Here is a 16,477-nt window from a genome sequence, read left to right on the forward strand (position 1 = left end):
AACGTCATTATTATTATCACATAATTGCAGAAGTAGTCTCGATGGCCCGGCCGAACTCCAACCACAGCTCCGCTTAGCTGTGCACAGAAACATCATTACGTCTGTACTCATCATCAGTCTTTATGTAATCAGCCAAACTGACTCCTAATCAGAGGCATGGGGATCCTTTTAGAAAATAATTTCATGATGAGATGCTAATTTTTGTCTAATCAAATTTCAAGGATCACTCTGCAGCTCTGTCTGTCGGACAAGACAAATGCCAAACTCAAGGTCTGAAAATGGTGGTTCAGACACCAATGTTTGACATCTCAGTGGCTTCATCCTCTCATTGCATACAGACACTATGGTTTCGCTTGATTAGATGCTTCTTGTGAAGCAGGAAGCCTCTCAAAACAACTAGTTTCCTGATTGGCTTTTTTTTTTTTTTTTTTGTAAATTCTGTTGAATTTGTTGTGACATTCAAATTTTGTCACCGTTGGGAGAGATCATGGCAAAGAGGTGATGGAGAATATATCACCAGACGTGGCAAAAGGAAAACACGATTCAATTAATCCGATTTCATCGGCACTTCAATAAGATAAACATTACCTTAAACCCGAGTGATTTATATCAAGCTTCTTAATACATTAAATGCAACAATTTAATTAGACTAAAATACCATAAATCCAGATTAATATTCAAATAAAAGATTAAGTTCAATCAAAATCCCTAATAATGTTTTTCAGAAAGGCCTGCAGACTTCAGAGAGGAATCCAATTTCAATTTAACACTTTTAAATTTGAAGAAACTACTGCTTAAATATACCCACTGAGTTTAAGCAAATCTTCACTGCCTGACTCGTCGAGACTTCATTCTCACAAGAAAATGTATTTTTGTTTGTTTTTTTGTTACTGATCTATTTTGGTTTTCCGTTCCTCTAAGTCACCAACTATTATTTCAGCTTTTCCCATTTCATTACAGTTTTTAATGTCATTTTTGAGGCTGGTTTGCGTCGGTGATGCAACAGCATGCGCCTTGTGTACAATAATAGCAGGGCGGCCGGGGTATATTATATAAAATCCTTGATCTTTTCTCATCCATAAAAAGGAAAAAAAAAAAAAAAAAAAAAAGGACTTCCATGGCTGGAGGAGCTCTTAAATATTTAATGAGGTTATTGATGGTGCTAGCTAACCACCTGCTGAGAGCATAAGCAGACCTTGAGGCAAAGCATTAAAAAATCCACTAGCAGAAAGATCGAGGCGTGTGCTAACGTGTTCCATCAGATAAGATGCAGTAACAGAGGAGCATTTCCTGATTTAAACTGCCACAAATGTCATATCTTTTACCAGCTTGAATAAATATAAGTTTCAGTGAGACTTTGGGTCATTATATTTTACAAAGTAAGCATGAACAAAGGGGCTTGAAAGTAGATATAAACAGCTATTAATCTGACAGAGAAATCTGATTAAACTCCCTGGTAAAATAAAACAACTTATATTTCACACAGCATAACATAACCAGAGTGCCAACCTTGTCATGACAAGAATCCATCGGTTTTCATGTTCATTACTCCTAAACTGGAGTTCTCTCCATCACAGTTTCTGGCAGCATGTAGGAAATAAACTCACCGACAAGATTTGGCTTACGGTTACAAGTTGTCAAAGGCTTACTTTTCCTTTAAATCACTGCGGTAGCAAATATCTCACTAAATGATGTGAAAAAAGTGTAACCGTTTCTTACACAGCAGGAGAGCTGAATGTCTTTCTTTTCAGGACAGAAAACCATTTGAAAAAAAAAGAAAAAAAAGTTCCACTGACTCTGTACTTCACAATCTCATAAGTCTAACAGACAAGATTTATCATCCTTAAATAAGATTTATCAGGTCAAAACACTAAAATGTAGTCAATTGATCTTCATTCGTGAGGCACACGTAGATTTACACTGATCAGTCATAACATTAAGAACCCCTCCCCACAACCTTGGAGCCCAAAGCATCTACTGCCAGTGGCCTGATACCAGACACACCAGGACACCTTCAGATGTTTTTGGTCCAGTCTTTGACTGGTCAGCGCTTTTTAGGTGGTAGGAGGAGGAACTCCTCAGCATTAGGCTGATGGTTGGGTGGTCATGATGTCACGGCTGATTGGTGTATTGTGACAGGAACTAATACTGGTGTTTAAAGCGTGACAAAGTGTAACAGACACCCGTGAAACAACATTCAGGTAGTGAAATTATACAATACGGATCAATGTCAGATTGACAAAATAATGTGGCACGTGTAAGTTAAGACAGTCTTATTCATTAGCAAATAATGCCAAACTTACCTATACCACAAATAGTGAAGGATTAAGCTAAATGGACCTGTGGGAAAGTGATCACAGTTAGTAAGCATAGTTAGAAAATATGTGCAATTATATCACATCTGTCATTTATTGTTCTTTTTAGTTTAATTTGGTTTTTTTACAGCATTTTAGTTATATTACAGATGGTCCATCCATACAAAACCGCACTACCTTCCAATGTCAAGCTAAATTTCCAATATCTAGACACTGAATGTCATGCAGGCTTAATGTTGACCCAAATTACTGTAATATGCATCAGAAATTATGGCATTTGATATATTTAATGATGAGCCGACAGTAAAAAAAATAAATAAAATAAAGTGTTCATTTCAGGCTGGGATTCACAGCGGATCCCTCAACACACATAAATTAACTACAGTAAGTTGAACCAGTTGACTCTGAGCCTGTTATTCCTCCAGAAACCGCCCAAACATGTGCCATTTTTAATCAAGTAACATCTTTAAAAAGGTGGAAGCTCTGCATGGCAGAAAAGAAAAGCTGACGGCGAAATGTGGAAATGAACACTAACAAATCTGAAGAGGGGTCAGGTGTTAAACACATTCAATATTTTGTACCCAAATAAAATGCCCTATTGTTGGCCAGATGTATACTACAACAAGGCTACAAACAGAATAACTTACCTGCCACGGCTTTTGCGACAGCAGAGGTGTTGTGCTCTTTGTTGCCACGTAACTGTAATTGATAATAAGCGACAGGTGAGTTAAGAGTCCATCACTCTTATCAAAAGGGCAAAAACGGCGTCATTTCGCTTATCTATTATTGACAGGTATTCAAATCATGGTTAAAATCAAAGCCATTCCAATGCTGCGGTGTAAATCCTTAGATATAAAGTTATGACAATGTCACCGTTTTTATTTTAAAGCGCACACGCTTAAGCTAGCTAACTAGAGCAAGTATGTTCATTTAAACTTAACTGAACAAGTGTATTACTACACAGAGTATAGCAAAATAAAAAGTAAACTCCACTTTAATATGACTTGAGAATGAGAAGCTTTTGTTATCGCGTAAAGCAAACAACTTATGCCGTGTTTCTGCTACGTGGCTTTGCGCGGCTGACTCCATTCAACTCATGATAGTTTGCTTTCAGGGTCCATTTCCACCGGTAACTGTTCAACGCAAAGCCTAAACCAAGGATAAATTAGCACAAGTATATGTATGACTAACCTGGGTGTCCGTCTCTGGCGGCCATTCGGTAATAACTAGTAAATCGTACAATATGTTTTCATCTTCGCCTTCAATTAAGCTTTCTTCAGCCATGTTTACTGGAGCCAGCTGTCAGAAATCTACGGCGGTCAGCACGGGACATAATAGGGCAGGCCGAACAGCGTTTAAATCTATGGCTGACCGCCTACAACAAAGGGGTTTGTGGATTAGCTTTTCATATCATAATCTAATATTTAAACTAAAATGCTTATTTCTGTTGCCTGTCTTTTGAATGATGTATTTTATGAAACGGGAACAATATTTAAGAAGTTATTTAGAAAGCGGAACCAATGTTATTCGTCTGGTGTCTCGCCACATTAAACGGGTTGCACCGAGCCGTAAATTCTGTACACGTTCCATCCGGTCAGGTTACCCACACGGCAGCAATAATGGCAGCGTTTTCTGGTAAGAATTTTACATTAATTTCCTTATCGTGACCGATCATTCGTATTCTTTTAAAGAGACTTGAAAACTACACACGTGGACTGAGTCATTAAATGTGTCTTTTGGCGCACAGAAATGGGAGTTATGCCTGAAATCGGGCAGGCTGTGGAGGAGATGGACTGGCTGTAAGTTACTAAACAATCTGCTTAATCATGCATGGCTTTACAGCCTTGTTACCCGCTGCAAGCGTTACGGTTGAGGCTCATCAAAGTTTGAATCGTTCAATTTCAGGCTGCCAACTGACATCCAGGCAGAATCTATTCCCCTTATTCTTGGTGGTGGAGATGTGCTTATGGTAAGCTTCGCTTTTTGACATCCCTCTCACACAAATTCCGCACAGCTGGACGTTTGACACCTGATTTTATTTTTTTCTCTCTCGCTTTCTATTTTTCTCTCGATTTAAGGCTGCAGAAACTGGTAGTGGCAAAACAGGAGTAAGTCCTTGACACTCGTGCATCTTTGAAATACAATGTGACGCCAGCACTGTGGATAAGCAACAAATTGCACATCAGATCAGATTGTGTAGTTTAAGTTTAGGTGTGCTATTTGTTCTCTGTTCCCCATTTTCTCCCCAGGCGTTCAGTATCCCAGTGATCCAAATTGTGTACGAGACCCTGAAAGATCAGCAGGAGGGCAAGAAGGGCAGAGCCTCTGTCAAAACCGGAGGAGCTAGTGAGATATTTACTAATGACTTATCTGGTTTCAGTCTATATGGTGGATATGCCAGTCCCGTGTGAATAGGTTTTATTGTTACACTGCAGGCATTTGACCTCTTCTTCATTTCATCTCAGTTTTCAACAGCTGGCAGATGAATCCATACGATCGTAGCGCAGCCTTTGGTAAGAGGATCTTGTGAAAAAATAAGCAATACTAAAGAACTGTATCATAGTCCAGCTCCCCCCTCCCTCCCCAACATGTATACATAGTCTTTTATGTGTGTGCCTGCATAGCAATCGGCCCTGATGGATTGTGCTGCCAGAGCAGAGAGTTTAAAGAGTGGCATGGCTGTCGCTCCACTAAAGGTGTCACTAAAGGTGGGTAAAGCATGCAAAGTGCCTCGAAAGTGATTGCGATTTTACACAGAACCATTTTGCTTAAAGGCAACCTAATTTTGACTGTTACTGGTTCTCTTTTGCTTCATTTTTTCCTTTTTTAATCTAGGAAAGTACTGTTATGAGGTGACCTGCCATGACCAGGGTCTGTGCCGAGTGGGCTGGTCCACCAGCCAGGCAGCTCTGGATCTGGGTACGTACCTCTGCTCTCGAGGATCCCCATCCTGCAGAACACACAGCAGCTTTAAACGGTGTCTCAATCAAACATTAATTCGGTCTTAAACTCTTGTTTTGTGTTCTAGGAACGGATAAGTATGGTTTCGGTTTTGGCGGCACTGGAAAGAAATCCAACAACAAGCAGTTTGACAGCTATGGAGAAGTAACAATTAATTCCCACATTGTTTTACTGTATAAGCAATTTGTTTGGATAGTTTTTAAGCGTAGGCTCTTGTTATGTGGACTCTTTTCAGGAGTTTACCATGCATGACACCATTGGATGCTACCTGGACCTAGACAAGGGCGAGATTTCCTTCTCTAAAAATGGTTATAACTTTTATTACTATGAATATGTTAACATATCTGTAGTTGGTGGAAAATGGCAAAGTCGCATGCATCGCTTTATGGTTTCTTTTTGTCTTCTTTCTGCAGGTATCGACCTGGGTTTGGCTTTTGACATCCCTCAAAATCTAAGGAATCAGGCTTTCTTTGCCTCATGTGTTCTAAAGGTATCACCAAAGGTCACTCCGCATTAAGGGTAGAAAACAAACCAACAGGTCACAGACTTTACTATCGTCTCATCGCCTCTCTTCCAGAATGCAGAGCTGAAGTTCACCTTTGGAGGAGAAGACTTTAAACACCCCCTTAAGGATGGGTTTGTTGCCCTGGGCCAGGCAGTAGAGGGTCACACAGTCAAGTCTTCTCAGACAGGTGTGTGTGTGTGTGTGTGTGTGTGTGTGTGTGTGTGTGTGTGTGTGTGTGTATATGCAACCTCGGGTCACATGCTGTAAAACAAATGAACTGAACATAATGTTGAGATGGAAATCCTGCACAGAAATGATTTGATTTCCAGATCATCTAATTATTTCTTTAGCTCGCTGCTCTTTTTTTTTTTTCAAATCACTGTTGGCAACATTTGTTGAATAGCTCGTCTCTTCTTTGTGAATGTGCAGGCAGTGCCAAAGTGAGTCAGGTGAAAGCATCGTCCAATGCACCCAAAGCCCTGATCATCGAGCCGTCTAAAGAACTGGCCGAGCAAACCCTCAACAATGTCAAGCAATTTAGGAAATATGTGGACAACCCCAAACTAAGGTATGACTCACTCCACAGAGATGGTGCTGACATCAAACAGCACAAACGGCATAGACTGTGTGTTAGAGTTGGGATGGGAATCTTCAGGCAGGCCACGATTATTATTCAGCTGTTGGTGGTCGTAAAATGATTATCGATGCTTTTTTTTTTTTTTTTTTTCCCAGGACTTCTTGGTTTTTGTCGCAGTAGGGCTAAGTCCTTTCAAAGCAGAGTTTTTGTAACAATCCATAATTGATTTGCTCCCAGCATCTTATTAGTAAAACAAATAGAAGAGATGTGGCCAGTTAATTGGATGGGTTACGTCTGCCAGCATGTTTCCCAGCATTGAAAAATAGCCAGCAGAAAAAGAAAACTTTCTGAATCGGTTACAAAAAAAGAATCCTAACCGGCACCTTCCGCTTGTGTACAACAATCACTCGCGTAGTAGAGTATGAGGTCACTGTGTAAGCAGAGTGTCTTCCAGATGGGACGTTGTATCCCAGCTCAGAAGTGTACAACACAGCACAAAAATCTCTGCTTCCAAGTCTGAATATAGATGTAAATCATTCGCTCCACTCCCACCCCTGACTGCATTGCATTCATTTGTGTTGCTCACCCATGTCAGTGTTTGTAATTCTCATTTACTACCAGCAGATGGAGCCACTTTCTAAGTGTTAAAAGCAGTATCAGCACACGCAGTAATTTGCCTGTAATCTGTCGCTGCAGGGATCTCCTGGTGATTGGTGGTGTGCCTGCCAAAGACCAGCTGGCAGCTCTGGAGCAGGGGGTAGGCGGCATGTACCGTGTCCAAATGAAACATTTTTAACTAGTTCTAATCGACACGCTAACAGTGTAATCTCCTAATCAGGTTGACATTGTGGTAGGAACACCTGGCAGGCTGGATGATTTCATATCCACCGGGAAACTCAGTCTCTCCCAAGTCCGTTTTCTGGTCCTGGATGAGTGTGTATGTGCAACAGCCTTTACGTCATCTTACTTTAGAGTTGTTAAATTTACTCTGGCAACAAGGTACAGATGCAGGAAAAACCGTTTTTTTGTTTTCACTGTGTGCTCAGGATGGCCTCCTGTCAGCAGGCTACACAGACTTTATCAACAGGATCTACAACCAAATCCCTCAGGTCACCTCTGATGGCAAGAGACTGCAGGTGTGTTTTAAGACTGCAGTTTGTTGTCTGTTTTGTTTTTTACAGGTGTAGCAGCTGGTTTTTGTTTCTATTTTTGTTCTGTTTCCTCTTCTTTCCTCTTCTTCTTTCCTTGTCCCCCGGTCCGGTTCAGCTCTATTACATGTTATATATTGTCAACAGAAATAAATAAATGGGCATCAAGGGGAGCTTTACATTTATAAAACTTCCCTTGGCAAAGCAAATCTGTTTGGCATCAAAGGTATTCAGATTACAATTCTGCTGCCACAATGCTGAACAGGACAAGGGGAAAAAAAAAAAAAAAAGACAGCAGTTTGTTTTGTTCACAATGACGCCATACTCCCAAACCGCAGCCGTTTTATCGTTATTTATCCCCTCTTCCCCAGGTCATCGTGTGCTCAGCCACTCTGCATTCGTTCGACGTGAAGAAGTTGTCTGAGCGCATCATGCACTTTCCCACCTGGGTGGACCTGAAAGGCGAGGACTCGGTTCCTGAGACCGTCCACCACGTTGTGGTGCCCGTCAATCCTAAGACCGACCATCTGTGGGAGCGCCTCGGCAAGAACCACATTCGGGCGAGTCTTTCATGCCGGCGGGTGGAGGAAATCCCCACTCTTGTCTAATCTCTGCACATTGTTGTGTTTCTCTTGATTTAAAGAGTAATGTGCTGAGTATTTGCGCTCTGATCCACTTTCTTTGGGTAGACCGATGAAGTTCATGCCAAAGACAACACCAGACCAGGAGCCAATACCGCAGGTACAGCAACTCCAACCAATCTACACATCACACAGATACTGGCTTTTACAGTCTATGAACAGCAATAGATGTTTGTGTGTATTTAAGAAATGTGGTCAGAAGCCATCAAAGTGTTGAAGGGCGAGTACACAGTGAGAGCCATTAAGGAGCACAAAATGGACCTGGCTATCATCTTCTGTCGCACCAAGATCGACTGCGACAACATGGAGCAGTACTTCATTCAACAAGGAGGAGGTGAGCCGCTTTTCTCTTGTTTTTTTTTAATAAAGTGCCACTTTCTTTTGCTTTTTCCCACCTCCCACTGAACAGAAGCGGTAAAAGCGAATCGCGCTGTCACGTGATTCCCTTCAAATTTGTCAGAGCATTTGTTTTTGCTTCCAGGTCCGGACAGTAAAGGTCACCAATTGTCCTGCGTTTGTCTCCATGGTGATCGGAAGCCGAATGAGCGTAAAACGAACCTGGAGCGCTTCAAGGTAAAACCGAACGAGAAAGAAATGCAGCTTTCGGCTGCTGTTTGGCAAATTGTAACCAGCTGACGGACGATGACAAATCCTCTTGCACTCCTAGAGAAAAGAAGTGAGGCTGTTGATCTGCACGGACGTAGCTGCGAGAGGAATCGACATCCACGGAGTTCCTTACGGTAGGGGAACAGTTCTGGACAATTCTTTTGTCACGTTTCACGTGTGCAAATAAAGATTTTTTTTTTTTTTTTTTTTTTTTTTTTTTTTTCTCCCAGTGATTAATGTCACCCTGCCAGACGAGAAGCAGAACTATGTCCATCGCATCGGCCGAGTTGGAAGAGCAGAGAGGTAAGCACTGATACTTTATGGGTCTCCTTTCATCATCAAATACATTTTCACCACAGCCTGAAACTTTCATGTAACGATATCGGACAGTAACAACTCCACAGATCCAGCTAAAGTTGAGTAACTTCCTTTGTACATTGCAGAATGGGGTTGGCAATCTCCTTAGTTGCTATGGAAAAAGAGAAGGTAAGGTGGATGATAGAAAGCCGCATAACTGTTAGTTACCCTTCGTCAGCGTGCTTGTGAGCTCACCTGTCCACGCGTGCAGGTGTGGTACCATGTCTGCCCGAACCGAGGAAGAGGCTGCTACAACACCCGGCTGAAGGATGATGGAGGTTGCACCATCTGGTACAACGAGAAAGAGGTGAGCAGAGGCGTGCAGCAGAGTTAAATGTGCCGTTTGAAGTGGAATATACCATCTCATGATTCAGCAGGAAGCTTTTTAAGCGATTTAAGGAGCAGCGGATGCATTTGTCACGTTGGCAGAAACGGCACACTTGGGTCTAAATTCTGCTCATGTCCTTCTTTTCCGTTTCCTCTTTTATAACAGCTCCTATCAGAAATCGAGGAGCATTTAAAGTGTACCATCACCCAGTGTGAGCCAGACATCAAAGTGGCTGCGGATGAGTTTGATGGAAAAGTGACTTATGGGCAACGCAGAGCATTGGGAGGTCGGTGTGACAGTTTGCTGTAGAGATGTCTTAGATTTGCTACTTCTGTGTCAAAGCTTTACTATGAGACTTGTCGTCCTTGCCCAGGTGGAAACTATAAGGGCCATGTGGATGTTCTGGCCCCAACGGTCCAAGAGTTGGCCGGCCTTGAGAGAGAAGCCCAAACATCCTTCCTTCACCTGGGATACATGCCAAACCAGCTTTTCAGAGCCTTCTGAAAACACCCCCCAACTAGCGTGATGTCACTACAGGCTTCTGTCACAAAGTGAAATGTCCACATGTTGCACCAACAGGAACTTTTTCTGTACCCTTCTAACGGGTGTTCGGTTGAATTAAGAAAAATAAACAGCTTTATTTATAATTTACATGAATTATCGAGTGAGGAGATGAAGAGCAGACTGCTGTTTTTCCTTTTGGTTTGTTGTGGAACTTCTCCTTCTCAGTTAGGTTTGGAATTTGTTGGCATTCATTACCTGTTTTAGTTTACAGCAGAGCAACCGATGGGAATATCACAGAACATGATTGTTGATGCCCGAAGCGAACATAAATGTCTGTCCTGATATGGCCGAATCAAATATTAAAATTTGTTTGTGGAGTTAAAAGCCAATAAATGACATTGGCTTGATGTTTCTTTTTCCTTAAATAAACCGCATGAACCTGGTCAGTTTATTTGTTTTTTCTTATTGTATGTCTTTTAGATTTGAAAAGCCTTCTGGTTTCTACTTAATTCCTTTCCTCTTGTTTTGACAAGAGGAAAGTCTACTCCAAGTCTACTCTTTCCAGGCATCCTTTCAATTTGGCTTTTTCTTTAGCTCTGAACTGAAGCCTGAATTTGAACATGCAGACCAAAAGCTGCATCTTCCATGCAGGGACATTTTCCAGGAGCTAGGGTTCTTTTAGGGGGGTCCTGTCCTATGCTGCCCCCCCCTCTAAGTGTTTTTGTTGTGGTTGTTATCAGGCCAGACACGAGGCATACTTTGATTAAGGGTAGTGGTATGATTGCCACCTTCTGTGTGGGAGACCTGGGTTCAAATCCCCTGCATGAAAGGTACTGTCTCCAGTAGGGGTCCTTAGGCAAGACTCCCTTACCCTATCTGCCTACCTGTAAGTCGCTTTGGATAAAAGTGTCTGCTAAATGCATAAACATTTAAACATTAAAGAGGAGCAGGAAGATGTGCTGAGTACTGAGTCATTTGGGGCTATTTCAGACTCTGATATGACACAGGATAGATGTGGTACAGTTGGAACTGGTTTAAACTTCTTATATTTTTTTTTTCTCTCAGCTGAGATGATATTTTCTCTGCAGCCATTTGTTTTAGGGCTGAAACGTCAACCAAACTAAAGATTGTTTTAGTCTTACTTACAATACTTGTAACAGTACTTTATGTTTTTTATGTTTTGAAAGCATCCCACCTCCCTCTATGTGTGTGAACTTCCTCATCAATGCTTTAAAGGCTGTTTTTAAAACCATCTCTCAGCTTGCATTATTCAGATTATCAGGAAGTAGATGTTGTACTGAAATCGGCCTATTGGTGGTGCACCAGACCAGCAGACATCTTGTTTCCTCTGGATAAACTCTACACCACAAACCTCACAAACACATTTAATCACAGATAGCTGCATCTCAGAGGACTTCCATCTTCACAGAGGCAATTCAGAAAAAGGAGGATGGTTTTTAACTGGGCTTAATGGGTTTGGTTAAATATCACAAGGTTAGATATTCAAATTACACACTTGTGCACATGAATTCATCTGTAGAAGCATATATGAAAACAAAAAATGAAAGAAATACATGGATTTTCTTATTCAAGAATGAATTGATAAGACCTTTTATAACTCTAATGCAAAGTTGCTCCTCTGCAAAATGAGTTTTGGCTCCCTTTTTCTTGAAACTGTTCAATGGGAAAGTGCTGGTTTCTGTTGCCTAATGGCTTATTTTCATACTCTTTTCTACTCGCTATCACTTCATCGATCAAATATTACATAAACACAATGTAAATAAGAGTGACCAAAAACATTAACTGTGCACCCTGGATTAATTATTAGATGTCATTTTCTCCTATAAAGTCTGCTTCCACCACTGTTAAAGTGGTGAAATAGGATGGGTACACCTTTAAGTGTAATGCGGTCCAGTACACCCTTACCACCTTCTGTGACGTCAAGGTCCTAGGAATGAATTATTTTCAAGGAAATCTGTCACAAGAAGTCCGCTGAACCTTATGCACAGACATTTCCTGAAATACTCGTGTAATTTTATTTGATAAAACAAATTAAATATGTAAAAAAATCCATGCCACTGTTTTAGATGGCTCCCTCATAATGCCATCGTAGTCAGTTAAATATATATAGGTGAAGGAAGGAATCCTACTTCAGTTTTTCGTCCTGATATGTTCTATTAAATTTTTTTTATAAGACACAACCGGAAATGCTTAATGTAACTCCACACAGCTTGACTCTGGAGCTGGAGACGCCCATTTCCAGTGCGCACCCGCCCCGGCTGCTGGAGCGGTTCCTCCCTCTTCTGGAGCTTGATTGTCAGCCTGGATGTCGATCCTCACCGCTGTTCTACCGCAACAGGTAAACGATTGGAAATCATCACCGTTGCTCTTCGTGAGAACAACCAGAGTGTTGCAGTATATGCGTGACACTTTCGAGAGTGAGGTGTTGCTTTTTTTTTTTTTTTCCATTTTCTTTATTCATTTTTCTAAACCTATTATTTCAAGGTAAGTGGGAGGTCCTGCTTTATTATATCTGACATGCAGCCCTATAGGTGATGCAGTGTAGCGTAATAACACCGTGCTTTGATTTACTGCAGTGGAGCTATAATTATTTTTTTTTCTACCCTGAAAATTCAGGCAATGGATTTTTGAAAGCTGTCTCTAGACTCTGACTGGTAACCCATTGTCTGCTTTTCAGATGACAAACGTCACATAGATCTGGATTAAACGAATCTTTCAGTCAGTTTACTTCTAAAAAAAAAAAATCATAAAGCAATTCTGCTGCATTTAGAGTCACATTTATTTCTAAGTAACCAAAATATCAGCTGCTGGCTACATACTGCCATTGTGCCGCTGTCAGTAACAGAGTGACAGTCTTTAGTGGTGGGATGGATGCTATAAATGTGTATTTTGAGCAGCTTTACTTTGTCATTTTAGAGAAATCACAATGACTTGAGGTGGGCAAAATTGCAGATTCATGTCACTCCAGAGGTTATTCATCCCGTTTCCTGGAGTAAACCTACTTCCAGTAAAGATGTGTTCACTAGCTGTTCCCCTCATCTTGAGAGGGAAGTCACTGACCTTTCTGGGATTCCGTATAACGACCTGATGAGTGTCTGGTAATAAGACAATTTAGACCCAGATGTCTCAAGGACAGAAAATAAAACATAGGCATGGGATGTTATGTAAAGTGTGGCAGGTGCATGGGTTATCATTCTCGCAGTTTTACAACCCTAACCATGAGAAGGTGTTATCAGGCCTATAAATGAGTCCAAATTAGTCCAGATATGTTTTACTGAATGTGTCAACTTGGGCGTGTTAAGCTGCTTGTGTTCATTCACTGCAGTATAGACTAATTATAAAAATTGCATAGTGTGTGTGCACTATTCTGCTGTTGTAAGTGAAAACAGAAAGAGAAGGCTTTCTTTGCTGAAGTGGCAAAGTCCATCTAAACTGCAGTTGCTATGACATCTGGCCCCATCCCAGCAGGGACTGTTGCGTATCCACCTGCCAAGACAAACTATTGCATAACGCACATATGCACCTTCATTGTTGTGAAGGAAGTGGGAAGTGTTTGTATTTTAGGGGGCCGTTCAAATATGGAGGTTGCAGTGTTATGACAGTGAATGTCTTATGGAGGTTAGTTTCACGTTACTCTTAAAGTTAGTCAGAAAAATAATGCTGTGTTATGTGGGCGAAACGTGCTGCTGAGCATGTGTTTTAGATGCTGTGGGGTGGGGAGTCAATGGGATGGAAAAGAGACTGATTCATGGAGCTGACCCACAAATGTATCAAAAGAATATGAAGGATTTTTATGGCGGAAATGTCCCCGATTTTCACCTTCAGCACACAGACGTCTTTCTTCCCCAGGCTCTGCGAAGCTTCCTGGGCTGTGTCTACCAGAACAGAGTCCTCCTCTGTGTGTGAAGTGCGTGTTAGACACACTCTAGCACACAGGCCGACGCATTGATATGCCACATCCAACTGCTCCTGTGTGGCGCACACAGGTGTCAATCAGCATGCTGGGCAGTCAAAGGTTCTTTGATTCATTTTTTACCACGGTGCTGTGGGTCAGCAAAGCAAACCACTGAACCTTATCGTGACATGCACTAATGCCCAAACCCAAAAGCTTGAAACGCTACATTCCAGCTTATTTATTTTATTTCCTTACCACCTGAAAGAAATCAAACCCTTGGCTTGAAATCTTTCATCTTTAATGGGTTTTCTTCTCCCCTCATACATGTTAAGAGCAATGGCTGGTATGCTTCTAAGTGTTTTGAGGTAGCTTACCAAAGATATCCTGGTGGAACGAACACACAGAGGGATGTATTGATGTAGAGGGTGTCCTCTGTTCTTTCTGTTGATTCAGTGTTGATTCTGTCCAGGATATGTCCTGTTTGAACAGTGAAGACTTTTTAGCATAGCAATAGGCAATGCTATCTTGTGTTTAAAACCACACACACTTCGGGGTATTTAACTATTTGTTCATGACGGTGGATGAGTGTTTGCTAAATATCCTCTTAGGACATGTTTGCATAAGGGAGCTAAAGGCACACATAAACAGTTTACACACAAACACCCGCACTGCGCAGGGTGCTATTTAACTTCTCTGTCTGGGTCTAAATAGTGAGGGAATCAATTTCATTCAAATTTCACGCTCTAAATCAGGCCTGGACTTTCTCTGCGGTCACTGTTTACACATGAGCTTGACAGTGAGAGGTTTTTTTTTTTGCTGGAGACGTGTTCTCACAAGTGAAATAATGCAGAGTGGAGTCCGGGCAGATCTCAGAGAACACGGGATGTGATGCAAAAACTGGACTAACGTTGTGATAGTTGCTGTGACAATTACTTTTGCAAAGTATTTTCTTTGTATTTTCTTTGATTCATTTATTATTCTGAAACTTGAATGTTTCTTATTGCTCGGTCGTGCACGCATTACGCATTTACCCATGTTGTGAATGAATTTGTACGCAGGCTAGACTGCAGGCATCAAGGGCGTGCAGAGACATGGGCCACAGTGTACGGTTCATTTCTCTTAAGTAATTGGCAATGCTTGCATGTGCAGACAATGATTTATACAACCAGATAGCTGTAGTCTCTCCTTCAGGAATTCGCACAAAAACAGAGAGGCAGGTCATGGAGCAACAGTGTAACAAGAGCACAAGGAAAGGAGAAATTCTGTGAGAGTCGTATTAGAAGGGATGCATGTCTGGCTGAGGAATGGATAGACCAGTAGAAACTGAAGAGATAGAGGGGATGGTGAAGTGAGGGGAGGGTGTGAAAGGAATGATTTGGTGATTTTGCTGATAGCAGAGAATAGTGTTTGAACCAGACAGAGAGGAATCACAGCCAATGAGGAGAAATGTTTTTGGGGTTTTTTTTTGATGGTCTTGGCGAGCGAGAAATAGATTTATAAAACAAGAGGGGGGAGGTCTGTGTGCAGCGAGTTATTCAAATCTGCAAAAAGGGAGTCACCGGGTTGATGGAATAAACTGCAGAAACTGAGCTGAGGATGTTACCAGAGGGAAACTGGATCTAATAAGTTTTCAATTTGAAGATGTAGTAAGCGTGGGATGATGAAGAATACGGTAAGAGTAACAGCTGAAGTTGAAAAGGACTCAGAAACAACAACATATTCTTTTTTTAAAAAGAATAAAAAGGACAGGGTGTGACTTAGTAGACATGGAGCCACAACTATAGAGGGTAAAAACCTCTATTGTAAAAAAACAAGCAAAAACAATGCCCACTGGATCATTTTCAAATTCCAAAGTATTACCTCAGTGGGCTCATGTCGTTTCTACCTCCCGGGAGTCTGTCAGAGATCTTGGAGTAATCTCATCAGGGGGGCCATGCTTCCTACTGACAGACCTCTGTGAATTCAAAATGCACAGCCATAAATCTGTATTTGTTTCCGCTTTGTGGTCTCTGCTATGTTATGGTTATAATTCTTGACACTTTTCTTTACCCTGTTAAGATGTAGGTTGTTGCCATGACCACTCCACTCTGGAAAATGCCAAAACTCCCCAAAATTAGATGTCTGCTGTTGTTTAATTTTAGAGCTCCAAGCATCTTAAGAAAAAGGAGAGATGAACGCCGTCTGGCTGTCAGACTGAAGGAGTAAACAGGTTTTCCCATGAGGCCTCAGGCACAATTGTCCACAATAGTCCACCCACACAACATCCAGCAGTATTCACCTGAACATCTCTCTGTCTGCACCTCTCCCTCAGCCTGACAGCCAGTAATCAATGTTGAGAGACACCTTAATAATTAATACCCTGAAAAATGACAGAAATATTAAACCATTAGATACATTGTGTAAGACAACAAAACTCGTCAAAAATCAACTGAGTTGAAGTGCAAAGCTGGCTTGTGATCTAAAGAATCCAAATTTTTATTCTTTTTGCCATCTTACTGACTGAATAGCAGAGAGATTTGCTTTGCAAAGCAGCCGAATTCTCAAAAGATCCCCTACATCACCATCCCAAGAGAATGCATCTTTAAAAGATATTCCATTTGTGTCCAGAGCACAAAAGTT

The 16,477-nt window shown here is 41.4% G+C and overlaps 3 protein-coding genes across 5 annotated transcripts in view; 2 read left to right on the plus strand and 1 right to left on the minus strand.

Moving 5' to 3' along the window:
• nbas (NBAS subunit of NRZ tethering complex) overlaps positions 1-3,630 on the minus strand; it is a 157,834-nt gene extending 154,204 nt beyond the window's left edge. The window contains exons 1-3 of the mRNA XM_072362003.1: positions 3,507-3,630; positions 2,963-3,014; positions 2,304-2,340 (exon numbers count right to left, since the gene is read on the minus strand). Of these exons, the coding sequence (XP_072218104.1) occupies positions 2,304-2,340; positions 2,963-3,014; positions 3,507-3,599 (182 nt within the window). The 5' untranslated portion in view covers positions 3,600-3,630. The remainder of the gene's footprint in view (positions 1-2,303; positions 2,341-2,962; positions 3,015-3,506) is intronic.
• Positions 3,631-3,881: 251 nt separating this feature from the next.
• ddx1 (DEAD (Asp-Glu-Ala-Asp) box helicase 1) lies at positions 3,882-10,385 on the plus strand. The gene is made up of 26 exons (XM_072362240.1): positions 3,882-3,950; positions 4,063-4,114; positions 4,221-4,284; positions 4,394-4,423; positions 4,565-4,661; positions 4,781-4,828; positions 4,940-5,023; positions 5,151-5,234; positions 5,344-5,420; positions 5,512-5,584; positions 5,690-5,766; positions 5,854-5,968; positions 6,211-6,349; positions 7,055-7,115; positions 7,197-7,295; positions 7,405-7,494; positions 7,878-8,066; positions 8,196-8,247; positions 8,335-8,481; positions 8,629-8,720; positions 8,815-8,887; positions 8,984-9,056; positions 9,197-9,239; positions 9,322-9,417; positions 9,604-9,724; positions 9,812-10,385. Exons 1-26 carry the CDS (start codon positions 3,935-3,937, stop codon positions 9,940-9,942), a joined length of 2,223 nt encoding a protein of 740 aa, XP_072218341.1. The 5' UTR covers positions 3,882-3,934; the 3' UTR covers positions 9,943-10,385.
• A 1,826-nt stretch (positions 10,386-12,211) lies between these two features.
• Positions 12,212-16,477, plus strand: part of itsn2a (intersectin 2a) — a 38,201-nt gene continuing 33,935 nt past the window's right edge. For 2 of the 3 annotated variants that reach the window (XM_072362004.1, XM_072362006.1), the window contains exon 1: positions 12,212-12,301. The gene's annotated coding sequence lies outside the window, so the exon portion shown is untranslated. Of the gene's footprint in view, positions 12,302-12,879; positions 13,062-16,477 lie in introns of all 3 variants that reach the window. The other variant, XM_072362005.1, reaches the window with a different exon arrangement.

This window comes from Leuresthes tenuis, unplaced genomic scaffold (genome assembly GCF_036924035.1).
Source record: "Leuresthes tenuis unplaced genomic scaffold, fLeuTen1.0.hap1 SCAF_13, whole genome shotgun sequence".
Taxonomy (NCBI): domain Eukaryota; kingdom Metazoa; phylum Chordata; class Actinopteri; order Atheriniformes; family Atherinopsidae; genus Leuresthes; species Leuresthes tenuis.

Bases quoted from the DNA above. Each gene is read 5' to 3' on its own strand.
- ddx1 (XM_072362240.1), top strand. The intron at 9,418-9,603 runs GTGAGCAGAGGC...CTTTTATAACAG, and splicing joins TCTGGTACAACGAGAAAGAG to CTCCTATCAGAAATCGAGGA. The intron at 9,725-9,811 runs GTCGGTGTGACA...GTCCTTGCCCAG, and splicing joins GCAACGCAGAGCATTGGGAG to GTGGAAACTATAAGGGCCAT.